The sequence below is a fragment of the Chroicocephalus ridibundus genome, chromosome 7 (assembly GCF_963924245.1).
Source record: "Chroicocephalus ridibundus chromosome 7, bChrRid1.1, whole genome shotgun sequence".
Taxonomy (NCBI): Eukaryota; Metazoa; Chordata; class Aves; order Charadriiformes; family Laridae; genus Chroicocephalus; species Chroicocephalus ridibundus.
In genome coordinates, this window is record NC_086290.1 from 27,822,286 (window position 1) to 27,834,903 (window position 12,618).

Consider the following 12,618-nt stretch of genomic DNA (forward strand, 5'->3'; position numbering starts at 1 on the left):
AGTAAATATTTTCAATGCCCGTAGATCTGCTTATCCTCAGCGTATGGGCAGCAAGCAAACATTTCATATTGTATTTAGTAAACTCCCCTGCTGCTTGAATTAACGAGTGGGACACTATAAAGGCATTTGTGTCTTGTCAAGAATTGTGGAAAGAATTCTATGGTTTAACCTGTGGAGGTTTTATCTTTGCATGGAGAATCAAACTGTTTTACAGCTTTCCTTTGGAGAACATGCCTCCCCATTGTTAATGAGACTAAACTTGAGGAGACCAGGTCAAGTTCTTGGATGGTAAAAACAAAGTGTAGCTCCTTTCCTGTGTTTACCTTCTTACCTCAACATTCCATCAAGATGTTCAAACCTTTCCTCCTGGTGGTGTAAATTATGAGAAAAAAATCTGTGAAAGAAAATCTCACGTCATTGGGTAACAACTGCACTGATTTTCAAAAAGTTTATATGAGACTACATAGGATCGACTTATATCAACATTTTTTGCCAGTATTTGTGAAGCGATATGGTTATAGTCTTCTGCAATTATCCAAGAAATATCCATATGAATCCATCCAAATAATGGCTTATTTCAGGCCTAAAGTTTTATGTAGATAAGCCCTTAGAAGATGAGGAGGGTATCTGTGTGTGTACACTTTACTAGCATTTTGTCATCCACCATCTACATAACATAATTGTATCGTTTAAACAAAATATTTAAACTGCCTTTCTATGTGTTTGTTTCTTTTTGGTTTAAGCATAGGCAAATTAGTAAAAAAAAATAAATCTCTGTACAATAGCCACTTTAGAATTTGGTATCAAGATCATTAGAGAATATTAAAGAATAAGTTGTTCAGAAACAAGCCAGCTAATTAAACAACACAATTTTCTGTAAGGTCTTTCTATCTGTGGTTCGCTTTCTCAGGTTGCAGATGTTGAGTGGCCTCTTGACTGAAATGAATAATGGTGGTGGTAAATGGTTTCCTTAAGACACGATTAAGAGTTGTGTCCTTTATCTCCTTGCCCTGTTATTTATTTTAAGAGAAAAGTAAGTGACTACATTCCTGGTATTATTAAGCTTTGCGTAATGTATGTGGCTTGTTATTTAATCTTCCTATGGATTTTATACGAAAACTCCCAAAATCCCGCTTAATGTTTTTCCTGCTTCAGCTCTTGGAGACTGAACACAGAAAATAAAATATTGTGTTACTTAATGAATTCCCTAACTTTGTTCAACCACATTCAGAATGGGACCCGCGGGTTCAGCTGAGAGAATAAAACATTTTTTTCTGAGAAGCTTACCCTAGAAGTTACACTAAAAATACTGTGTGAAGGGTACCTTCCCTGGAGGTCTCTGCTTTGATAGGAAAACAGCCATGGCTTCTTGTATGCCAGGGTCCCCAGAATGATCCTTTGCTGCACAACAAGGCTGCCAAATCTGGAACTGCCTGTTCTGGAAATGGGGAAAACATAAACCAGCATCACACAGCCTTTGCTTAATGAATAGTGTAGGCTCAATAATTAGATTTCTAGAATCCTGTAAACTCTACTTTTTCTGAGGAGTTTGCCACTTCCCCCCCTTCTCTTATTGAAATTTGCTGGGCAGTGCCATCTAGTTCTCCAGGGATTTCAATTGATTTTCTTGGATGACAAAATATATTTCCCACCTTGTTACCACAAACCAGACAGCAGGGCCAAGCCGGAGGATTTAAATGGGACATCCCGGAGAAGTCCGCTTTGCCAAGAGAGGCCGCCCCCAGAGGACAGGACTGTGTGCCAGCCCTGGGGACAGGGAGCGACCAGGCTCTGCCTGGAAGACCAGGGTGCCAGAGGCGAGTCATTAACCAGGCAGGTGAGTCTGCAACCTGTCTCCTCCACAGCAGGGTGACCTGTGCCACTCAGTACTTTCCCTACACCAGACAGTCCAGCTTCCTGTTTCCAAAGGTGTGTCTAAGCCATCAAGGATGTAATGAAAGTTGTGATGATCTACGGATAAAAAAAGAAAGCTAATATAGATTAAACTAAGGGAATGATTTCTGTAGCAGCTTTCAAGAGCATGTAGTGCGGTTTTTTCAACGACCTCCCATTATGGGATGACAAAGAGCACACCAGGTAACGCGGTGAGAGCGGCGGGGAGGGTGACAGCGCAATGTCGTGCTTGTGCTGCCCGGCCGGCGTGGGGAAAGGCCGCCGTCAGCCCTGCTCCGCTCGCCCGCCCGGCTCCATCCACGGCATCCCTTTGTCTGACACCGCCCTCCCACCCGCGGCACCGAGGTCCCTCTTCCTAGAGCGCAGCCCCGCTGCCGCCCACGTGCCCGCCGGTGTAATTACAGACCGGATCTCATCACCGCAGCCCCTTCCTCGCTCCCCGCCGCTGCCCCCCGCCTCCGACACGCCGGCATCAACCCGACTCCGGCCTTCGCTTCGCGCACCGGCTGCCAGGTGCCGCAGCCGCCCTCGGCGGGAGCATCCCGGCGCCGCCTGCCCCCTCCGCTCCGCTCGGCCCGGCCCCGCCGGTACCTGTCACCGGGCCCGGCAGGTGGGTACCGGCCGGCGCGGAGGGCACCTTGGCCGGCGGGCGGGGGCGGGGGGCGGCGCGGCGGGGCTGCGGCGGCGGCGCTGCCCGCCCCTTCCCTCCCTCCCTCCCTCCCTCCGTCAGACGGGCGGGGAGCTGCGGCGGGCGGGAGCGGGGAGCGGCGGGGCGCAGCCGCCCGGGCCGCAGCGGGGATGCGCCGCGGATGCCGGAGAGGAGGTGGGCGCCGAGCGGTGGGGCGCGGGGGCCGGCGGCCCGGAGCCGGAGCGGCGGGACGAGAGCCGCGCTGCGGAGCGGCGGGGCCGGTCGGGTGGCGCCGGGCCCCGCCGCGGTGCGGGCGGGGGGGTGTCGGGGCCCGGCGGTGCCGCCTGGGAGGCGGGAGCGGGCCGGGAGCGGTGGGCCCGGTGCGGGGGCTGTGGCCTGGTGCGGCGGCGGGCGGCCCCGCGGCGAAGCCGGAGCAGGCGGAGCGGGGTCGGGGGGGGACACACGGGGACGGGGATGAGGATGAGGATGGGGACGGGTTTACGTAACCGCATCCGCGCAGCGAGACGCGCTGGTGTCAGCCCCAGCCCGGCGGCTCCATGGTCGCTCCCCCAGGTCGCATTTCCCCCCACCCCACCCGTTCCCATGCAGAGCAATTTAAAATGCCCCAATAAACTGCCTGGTCTGTGAGAATGAATCGTAGATCAGGCATTCCTAACTTGATACACTCTTAGGATACCTTTTTGTTTTCATTCTGTCTCTCTCTCTCAAAAAAAAAAAGGCAGGAATGGCCTGTATTCCCTAGCAATGCTGCAAAACCCTTGCGAGGGTTTGAATATGTATATATACTTTGAATATTTATGGCTTCATTAAAACAGTTGTTTGGAAATCACCAGCTTCCCAGAAGTGCTGATGCTTAGAGTGACCCATCTGACGTGGGTCTTGCCGTTGGTCCGTCATTTAATTTTATTTCATACCTGCTTTAGCGTGGTGCAAGGCTACGTTGTTGATACTCTTCCCAAAAGCTTCAGCAATGCAGATACTATGGGCTAATAGTGACTGAAACAAAAGACCTTGCCGTACTTCTCAGAGTGAATTAGGCATCCAAGGTCGAACGGCAAACTGCAGTGCAACTTATATGGGGTAACGTAGCAGAACAAAAGTATTCACAAACCTTATTAGAGAGTTTAAGTGAAAGCTATTCCTTAAATAGACTCTTACTCAGGAGATGAAAAAAAAAATGCTTAGTGAAGGTGTGAGGAAACAGCTATTTTAGGACTACAATTAACTATATCAGCTCAATTTTAATGGAACTAGTACATTTAATTGCATTCCTAACAGATTTTCTGTTCTCCAGATGATTAACTTGCAGAATGATACCAGCTCAAAGATTAAAATCTCATCAAATATCGAATGGTTTCTGTACAATGTAATTGTGTTTGGTTTATAATAGTTCTTTTCTAATAACCATCCTCTGTCTATATAGCTGTAGATACTGTACTTGGACATTTTCCATCTTGGTGTAAATGACATGACCTTGACCTTTAGAGGTTAAGCAGCTGTGGTTGGTATGGATCTTATATGTTTAATAAACCATTTGTTTTTTTATGTATATTTAATAAAGAGAGTTTTCTTTTAATTTTGTTTAAAAACTACACAAGAGGACTACTTTCTCTTTTCTTTCCATTTTTTATAAAGTAACATTTATTATTTAAAATACCCTGAAGAGGTTTATATTTAAACTACTTTTTCTGCACAAGTAAATGGTAGGATTTATATCTGGAAAAAAAAAATTGCAGTATTTGTGACTGAAGACCCTCTAAATATTTTCCAGTGTTACTGAGGGGTGGAAGAGGTACCTTTTGTTGTACTGTAGTTCCTCAAGCTTACTTTTTCCACTTCCTATTAGTTTGCCATTGCACTGCTGGATCCTCCACAGTGCTTGCGAGCTGTATTGTTAGGGGTATTGTTAACAGTCTTTCTTATTGCTGGCCCTTTTTTTGTTCTTAGCCCATTCTGGCAGCTTATTCATAAGTCTCTGTGATGCTCCAGGTTTGTATTGCTGCTTTTCTAGTCTTTATTTTGCTTCAGTTCCACCCAGGAATAACAAAACATTGGTTCATCTACACGTAGGAACAAGTGGGCTTTTTTCAAGTGCTGGCATTGAAGGGCTGTACTCTCGCTGTGTATTTATGTGTTTGGATATGTTTTATATACAGCCATCAAAACCATAACTTTGCTGGCGGATGCTAGCTGAGCAGTCATTCAGACCTTGCAGCCAAGCCCCCGTGGCTATGGAAAGATGAAGCCTTCCTCAGTAGGGAAGTCCCCCACCTTTTGCTCTATTGCAGGTGCCGCTGGAGAGGGGGCCTGCTCTCCTTTGGCACTTCTTCCTTCAGTCCACCCTGGAGATGAAGGTAGGGGGTGTTGATAGTACTGCTTCGTTTTCCTTCAGTCCTTCGGCACGTCTGCGTGGGATATGTGCATGAGTCTTCCCCTTGGTGCTTCACGTTTCTCCTGAGGTACTGTCTGCCACCGCGTTTCTCAGTGTGGGAGAAGTGAATGTTTTTGCTCTTGTTTTGCCAAATCCATGAGAGAGCAGCATGGGTTTTCTCTGGGGATTTTTTTTTTTTGCATATACTTCTTTAGTTTCCTGAGAACTTAATGCTTCAAGTACCATGCGGCTTTTGTCTCAGGAGAGTTGTATTTCTTAAGGAACGTTAGTCCTCCAGGTCAGCCCTTCTCTGCTGTGCTGGAGAGCCTGCCACTGATACTGGTATTGCAGGGGGAGATGGGAGGGGAACTGCCAGCGCTTCGCTGCTGAAGGGGGCTCTGTGTGTGTCCGTATTTTCAATGTGTGTGTATGTGTACAGTGAGCCTGTCCTAATGGTTTACTTAACCCTTATGCCTCATACATAAGGTAGAAAATAATTGTCCATTACCTCTGTCTTCTCTAATATTTTTTTAAAACACTGAACAGTTCAAACAGTTCCCAGTTTCCTATTTACTAAATGCTTGCTGGTTTTGAAGCTTTTGACTACGCTGGCATGGGAAAAGGCAGCAGTTGCTGTAGATAATTTTCATGGGAATTGTTACTCTGGGCGACTGTACTTCTAAAAAGGAATTTCTCCCAGAATTTCCTTCAGGCTTGTGTTTCTTTCTTAAGCTGAGTTTAATGAGGTTTTGAAATAAAAATCCTTCCCAGTGGAATACTAAAGTAAATGCTTACTTTTTTGGGGTTGAATTTGCAATATTAAGGTTCTAGATGTTGAAGGAAGCAGCGACAGGTACTGTATACAAATGAAAGAAAACATGCTCAGGCCACGTAAGGGATGTTGGATTTTTGGCAGATTCAAAGCATGGCTGTGGTGACAGGCAGGGAAACTCTCCAGCTGTAAGAAGCCCGACAGGGAGGAAGTTGCATTATGAGGTGCCAGGTATTGTGAAATGAATTTGGTTTTAATACTGTAAAATATTAAGGAACGTGAAATTGTAGTAAAATGTTCATGCTATGCATGGCGCTGTGTATGTATGCTTTTAATTAATTTCACTGTCTCCATACCTAGGTTTTCTGAGCTGTAAATACAAGCCTACAGCTTTCAATGATTTCCTGTAAGTCAAAATACAGACATGAGGGCACTTAAAATGCTGCCACCGCTGTGTACATCCCGGTGAATCGTGTTTCCAGCAGCTTTTGGGGTTACTCCTTTCAGAAGAGCTGAAAAATGATGGAAGAACCTTTTGGTGCTAGCAGCTGATAAGCGGGTCAAAGAGAGGACAGCTAAACGTGAAACGCGGAAGATAGGAGAAGACCATGGGAGTTATCGTGTATGGACAGTCAAACTCCTGTCTTTTAGGGAAACTTCTGGGCTGAATAGACTCACTAAGATTAAGGAAGGAAAAAAAGTGAATAATACCAAAATACTAGAGGCAGCTGCTGAAAGAGGAAAAAGCAGGGTTGAAGTACGTTTTTTTTTTGTTTGTGTGTTTCTCTTTTTTTAAGGGGGATTAGACCAGGGGACATCCAGAGGTTCCTTCCAAGCTAATATTATTCTATAATTCTAACTGCTTTGGCGTTAAAGGCAAAACCCAGACGCTGCTATTTTCTATTTACAATGAAAAATAGATGGTCCATAGAAACTGTGAATTATTTTTTTCTGGAGTATGTGTATTAATCCTACAGAATTTCCAGCTAGTTTAGGAGCCGGCTGCATGTAGAATGTGTGAGTATGTGCTAAGGGCTATATACAGGTATGCGTGGTAGCAGCAGGGAGGGAGCTGCTGAATTTCCAAGCTTGTCTTTATGAGAAACCTACAGGCTGGTTGTTTAAATGGTTTCAATGTGAGTCCCTCCATCACCAACCCAGAAACCAAAAAAGATTTGTGTGTCGTTACTTGTTACCTATAACTTTCAAAAGAGAAGCTTTGAAGGAGGAGGAGGTAGTTGGAGAAGAGTAAGAGGATGGGTCTGGAATGCATGACAGTTGTAATGCCCTAAAGATTAGGAAAGCTTTATAATGATCCTTAGAAATGCCTCACTGTAGCAGAGAGAACAGCTGCATTTTGAAACCAAGTTAAATAATTTCCTTCTTGGGTTTTTCTCGGCTCCTTAAAGGTGAATATATTTTTATACTAGTTGAGAGCACTTCTCTTAAAGGAAATAATGGATGAATTAACTGGAGAAAAGAAATCTCTAGTTGACTGTGAGCTTAATATAGAGTTGCAAGAACTTCAAGTAGCAGGTGTTGTATTGCGTTAGATTCAAAGATTGTTTTCTACCTAAAAATCAATTTCCTTGTGGGAAACTTGGTTTTCTTGCTGTCTTCTTGCTGGGGGATGGTATCTGTATTTCTAGCAGAGTGCGGTCCCTGGGCATCTCTTAAAGGTTCTGTGTTCCTCAATCAAATATTTCATATTTGTGGAATTTAAGCCCTCTCCCCCACTGCAATGAATCTTTTCCTCCTATTTCAGGGTGCTGAGAATCAGGTGGGTAAGTTGAATCTACCCAGAATTTAGCAGATACAAAGTCCAGTTTTGGTTATGGTCTCTCACAGTGCAATCTGACTGCTTGCATTCATAACTCTGCTAAAATAAGAGTTTTATTTTCCCTATTTTACAGTGGAAACTTAGAGATGGAAATGCTTGTAGCCTATAAAGTATATAAAACCCCTGGACTTTTCAGTTCACGTAAAAATGGTGAAAATGCCCAAAATCCCAAAAGCTATGCTTAGTCCCTGTTGATTGGCACGTTTCTAGTCCAAGCAGAGATGCTAAGGAATTTACGGATTCTTTACTGAAAAGGCTGGATTAATTTATGGTGTTGAATGCAGCCTCACCCTCTAATGCAAATGCTCTTCTGTTGGTACAAAGCTTTTCTATAGCATATATTGTTTCCAATTAAGTTAGTGAATTATGTCTGTGAAGCATTCAAAAGTATTAAAATAAAGTATTAGATCCTTTGCATCAGTACAGTAGGGTACATATCTGGGATTGCTTTGCTATAAAAACAACTAAACCCAAAGTAAGTAACGTTTGTGTAAGAATGATCTATAGAACAGTTTCAAGACACCTTCTCTTGGACTGTGATGTCCTTTTTCAGATGATGAAGTAGAAAGTTTTCTGTTGAGAAGTGGAATAAGCTCAGGTTGCCCAAAGGAAAGGCGTTATGAAACCTGTGCCATGGGTTGAAGGCTACCTGCTGAGACAGAGGAGACCTCGGCTACATCTGCCCACCTTTAGCTGACCCGATTAATCCTGCGAAATGAAAAACCATAGAACTTTGTTCTGTAACTGTTGCTAACTTCATGCTTTCTGTAACGCATGTGGGGTGGGAGACCAAAGAGTTACAGATACCTTGTTGGTGACTGCTAATTGACCTTAGATATGGACTGTGGCATTGGTGAGGCCTTTGATGGCTCATGCTGACTGTTTAAATGAGAAAGCAATAAATAATTAAAGGATTAGCCCCAGGTGCAGGAAATGAGGGAGCATGACATGGGACATGCACATACCTTTGACGCTTGGAAGGCCGAACTGGAGGGGAACAGTCTGGTGTGAGGTCCAGGCCACTGGGCAGGACTTGGATACTGAGCAGTTGGGTTGGGCGTGCTATTCCACAGGGTCTCTGGTGGCAGTGTCACCTGGACCTTGATTTGTGTGTGTCATAGAATAGACAAGCTGGAACAGAAATGCTGCACCCATCCTGCTTAATAAAGCATGACTAGATTATGCGACATGACACAGGGTGGTGTCTTTTTATTCTTGCAACCACCCCACCCCATTCCCCTGTGACAAACCCATTGTGGATTAGGTGATGTTAAACAAGATTTGGCTCAAGAGAAGTTTCTGTGAACGATTCCGAGCTGGTGATTCCTCTTACCGTTTCACCTCAGCCTTCACCATCTCTCACACGTGTGGTCAGCCTTCTTCTGCAGTGGGACTGCAGATGGGCTCTTTTCCCCAGTTCTACTGTCTGAGCATTTTTTTATGCCTGCACTACTCAGGATTGCCTGACCGCCTTGTGATTTTGTCCAGAAAAACAGCTTTCAACTGTTTCTTCCCATCCTGTCTTTGAAAATAAAATTCAGTCTTGTTTGGAAAGTAATGGGTCTGTGATTTGAGAGGTGGGAGAGAAATTAATCCAGATAGACCATGGCTTATCTTCTCAGATTATGATTTTTGAGGCTTTGGCCACAAGATAAAAGTTTCCTCAATTAATTTATTTTCTAGAGTAGGAAAACTTTTAGGAAAGTGGTGGTAGGCAACTTACTTGTTTTTATGCCTTTATATTTAGGGTGCCAGTTAATCGTGTTGCCACCTGGTAAGGATTGGTATTCTGGGGAAGCTGGAAAGGCAAAATCACTAATGGAGAACTACAGAAATGGCAACAAATATCCCAGATAAAGGGACTTTTCAGCTTGTAAATGGGAAGCTGGAACGGTTAGTTTTGTGACAGATGTTTCTTTCAGAGTGGAGTGGGTCAGCTGAGTGAGAAGGTGGTGGCTGATGGTGGAAATAATACTTGGTTAAAAGGAAAAAAGCTTCAAAATAAAACAGCTTGTTGATATCTGAAAACTGGCAGTTGGTGTTGAGTCATCTTGGGGTCCCTCTGACCCCAGTGTGAGCATGACACACGCATCCCTCTGTGAAGTCATTATGTCTCTTTTGTGTTTAAAGTTTGTGTTTCGTGGTTTTACACTGTTTCTGGAAATCAAGCTTTCTTCAGAAGATGTTTGCAGAAAACTGAAGGCTCGGAATGATACGAAATGGAGCTATAGGGTACTTGGAGGATGAGTTGGGATGTAAAGTATCGGTGTGGCACTGGTACTGGAAGGTTAGCTCTGTACCCGTACAAATTCTGTGTCTTTCATTGTAATGGTTGTTGATGCGTAAAATCCATGTTCTTTTTCCCCTGTTCGTGTCAGCTAAATGCAAGTTGTGTTTCCAAGTTCACTTTCACCTGACAACCATGCTTTATCCTGACAACCGTGCTTTATTGTGCATGTAACTTCTGGTAACTATGGTCAGGTCGTAGTTGCTACCTGGTTTAATATTCTTGGTTGGCATAATCATGGATAAAAATAACCCATTCTCTGACTGGGAAAAAAAAAAAGTTCTATAACTCTCCTTAACTGTCACCTGTATTTGTGTGGGTGTGCAAATATGCTATGGGAAGCTACGTGTAAAATATATAGTGACCCACTGAGTAGGCCTCTCTCGGTCCCTTCTACGACTGGTAGTGTAGCCTACCTATAAAACCTGTGGTCAATTTGCAGTATACGATTCAGAGTGACATGCAATGCAAAGTAATCTTAAAAAAAAAAAATAAAAAATTACAGGCTGTTTTCTGTAGTAACTGCACACTCTGTCCCCCTGCCCAGTCACTGTAAGTACCATTGCGTGACAGAGCTTACAATTAATAATTAGAGTGGCTTCTGTCTCTAATTAACGCAATAATGGTTGTGTTTTCTTCTGAAATGTGAGTTGAGGTTTAAGGGGGTGGGCCTCAAACCGGGTCAGAGTCTGAGGATTAGAATTAGCCAGACTGACCCTCAGACCCTTACAGGCCTCTTCAGCAGCTCCGCGTGGTTATGCGGTATCCGTGAGTTTAAGGGATAGAAGCAATTTCAAAAGTAATATGTCATATGCTTTTTAATTTCCGTTTCTGGTGGTGCAAAGGTTGCCTTTGGATCTGCAAAGTAGTTTGTTGCTCTTAATTGTAATAATGAATGTGGCGGCTTGGGTTCATAGTCGTTACCCTTTCCATAACAGCTGCTGTGTGCCCATCTGCCTGAAGAAGAGAAAATGTGCTACAAATTTAAGTGAAATTGTGTGAGCTACACTAGGAAGAGGAGAGCGAGCGGCAGATTCTTTGCCTTTAAAATATACAAATGCCAGTTCATAACTTTCTTTCGTTTTTCCATAGTATTTTGGCCAAATCAATGTAACACGAACCTATGTTCAGGTAGAGGAGGTGGTAAAACAGCCATGTTGTAATCACTTGGCCTTTCCTAAAGCTGTGTTATTTTTCTTAATAATACCCTTAGGTTTTAGTTTCCTGCTTGAAATGCCCAGGCTGTTTCCCCAGAGGCTGTGTAACAGATCGCCGCTCATAGTTCTCCTGACATTTTGTGCCTTCTTGATTGCCTCATTTTTCTCCTAACCATACCACTTCCATAGATCCAAATATATACTTGTCCTCTGTGATGTATGCGCTTCCTAATCGTTGAAATGTTATTCAAACTGTTAATGCATTGTGCCGGGGCTGTGCGCAGGGTGGGAGGGAAGGACAATTGCCTTCATCTCTGATACCTGCTGGCTGTCCAGCCCAGAGCTGTACTGGCCCTTGGCTGCCAGCTCGTGGTGCAAATACACTGTGATATTATTAGCCCTTGCCACCTTAGGCTATTTCTGGTGTAATTCCTTTCTGATATATTCATTATTAGATTTCCCCCTCAATGTTCTTTAGAATTTTGAGAGATTTGTTCAGTATTTGCTAATTTTTATGACTTGATCTTAACTTTGTGAGCACATTAGCTCAATCGTTTTGCATAAAGGTGTCAAACGATGTCAGTCATAAACCTCTGCTGTATCTCCTTACTATTCTATATACTATTTACTATTTGAATTAGTTTTAAGTTACACAGTATTCTTTTGTAAAGTTTAAATATATTGACTTCAGCATTTTCTTCATTCTTTTTCACTTTTGTTATTTGTAGTAAATCAGTAAAAATAATTTCAAAGATGCAGTAAAGGATAATGCTACTTAAAAAATAGGTAGAGACTAACAATAAGGACTTGATGAACACGGTGATGTTCCCTTGAGGGCAACAGCAGTATGCTAACTTATAACAGTTGAAGGGGTTTTAAGTACAGTAAACCAGAACTATTTAAGCTGGGATTGATGTAAAGTAGGCTAATAGCGCTCTCTAGAAAAGGGACAGTATCTCATAACAAAGAAGTTTTATTTCGTGATGCCACTGCATGTGTTCAATGGTAAGCTCTCTATCTTTTTTCGTTCTTCTGTTCTCCTGCTTCATCTGGTTGTGGACACCATGCTTGGTGCTGAGAAACACGGAACATGCTTGTGGAGGGCATGGCAGCTTTATTCATTTCCTACTTTAACATCTCTGGCAACATTCCCAGGTTGAAAGCTGATGGAAACAAACTGCTCTTTAGGCTGCAGATATCTTGAGGAACGTGTAGTTCTGCTTTCTTGGCTGGTTCTTAGGTAGTTTGCCATGAAAAATGTGTCATAGCTGTGTGATATAACACGGAAAAAACCACCAGTGTTACAGAAATCTGTTTATAGATGAAGTTTAGTTTCTTATAAAGAAATGTAATGAGTGCAAACTAATTTAGAAACTAACTTTTTTAAAGACAAGCGCACCAGGGGTGTGTTCATTACTTGTCATTACAGCACTGAGATGTGCTTTCCCAGCTCTTGCCCTGTTTATCGTTCTGCCTCTCCTCCGCAGGTCACTCCCTAGCTATTCATACATCCCTCTCTGAATTTCGGTCCTGTGCCCAGGCTCATTGATTGCCCTGGGGACACCATGGCATGGGGACACCATTGCTCCATGCCCCTCCCCTCCAGCCGCCCCTCGTGCATCCTGGCT

The 12,618-nt window shown here is 43.8% G+C and overlaps 2 protein-coding genes across 10 annotated transcripts in view; one reads left to right on the forward strand and one right to left on the reverse strand.

The window, feature by feature from the left end:
• Positions 1-12,618, reverse strand: part of LOC134518163 (cytochrome c, somatic-like) — a 56,012-nt gene that overhangs the window by 31,891 nt on the left and 11,503 nt on the right. The window contains exon 2 of one of the 3 annotated variants that reach the window (XM_063340514.1): positions 1,325-1,438. The exons of the other annotated variants lie outside the window; for them this stretch is intronic. Within the exon in view, the coding sequence (XP_063196584.1) occupies positions 1,325-1,438 (114 nt within the window). The remainder of the gene's footprint in view (positions 1-1,324; positions 1,439-12,618) is intronic. 3 annotated transcript variants of the gene reach the window in all.
• The window catches only part of OSBPL6 (oxysterol binding protein like 6), a 111,071-nt gene continuing 101,099 nt past the window's right edge, over positions 2,647-12,618 (forward strand). For 5 of the 7 annotated variants that reach the window (XR_010071886.1, XM_063340500.1, XM_063340499.1 and 2 more), the window contains exon 1: positions 4,218-4,917. The gene's annotated coding sequence lies outside the window, so the exon portion shown is untranslated. Of the gene's footprint in view, positions 2,738-4,217; positions 4,918-12,618 lie in introns of those variants that run through there. The other 2 variants (XM_063340497.1, XM_063340498.1) reach the window with 2 other exon arrangements.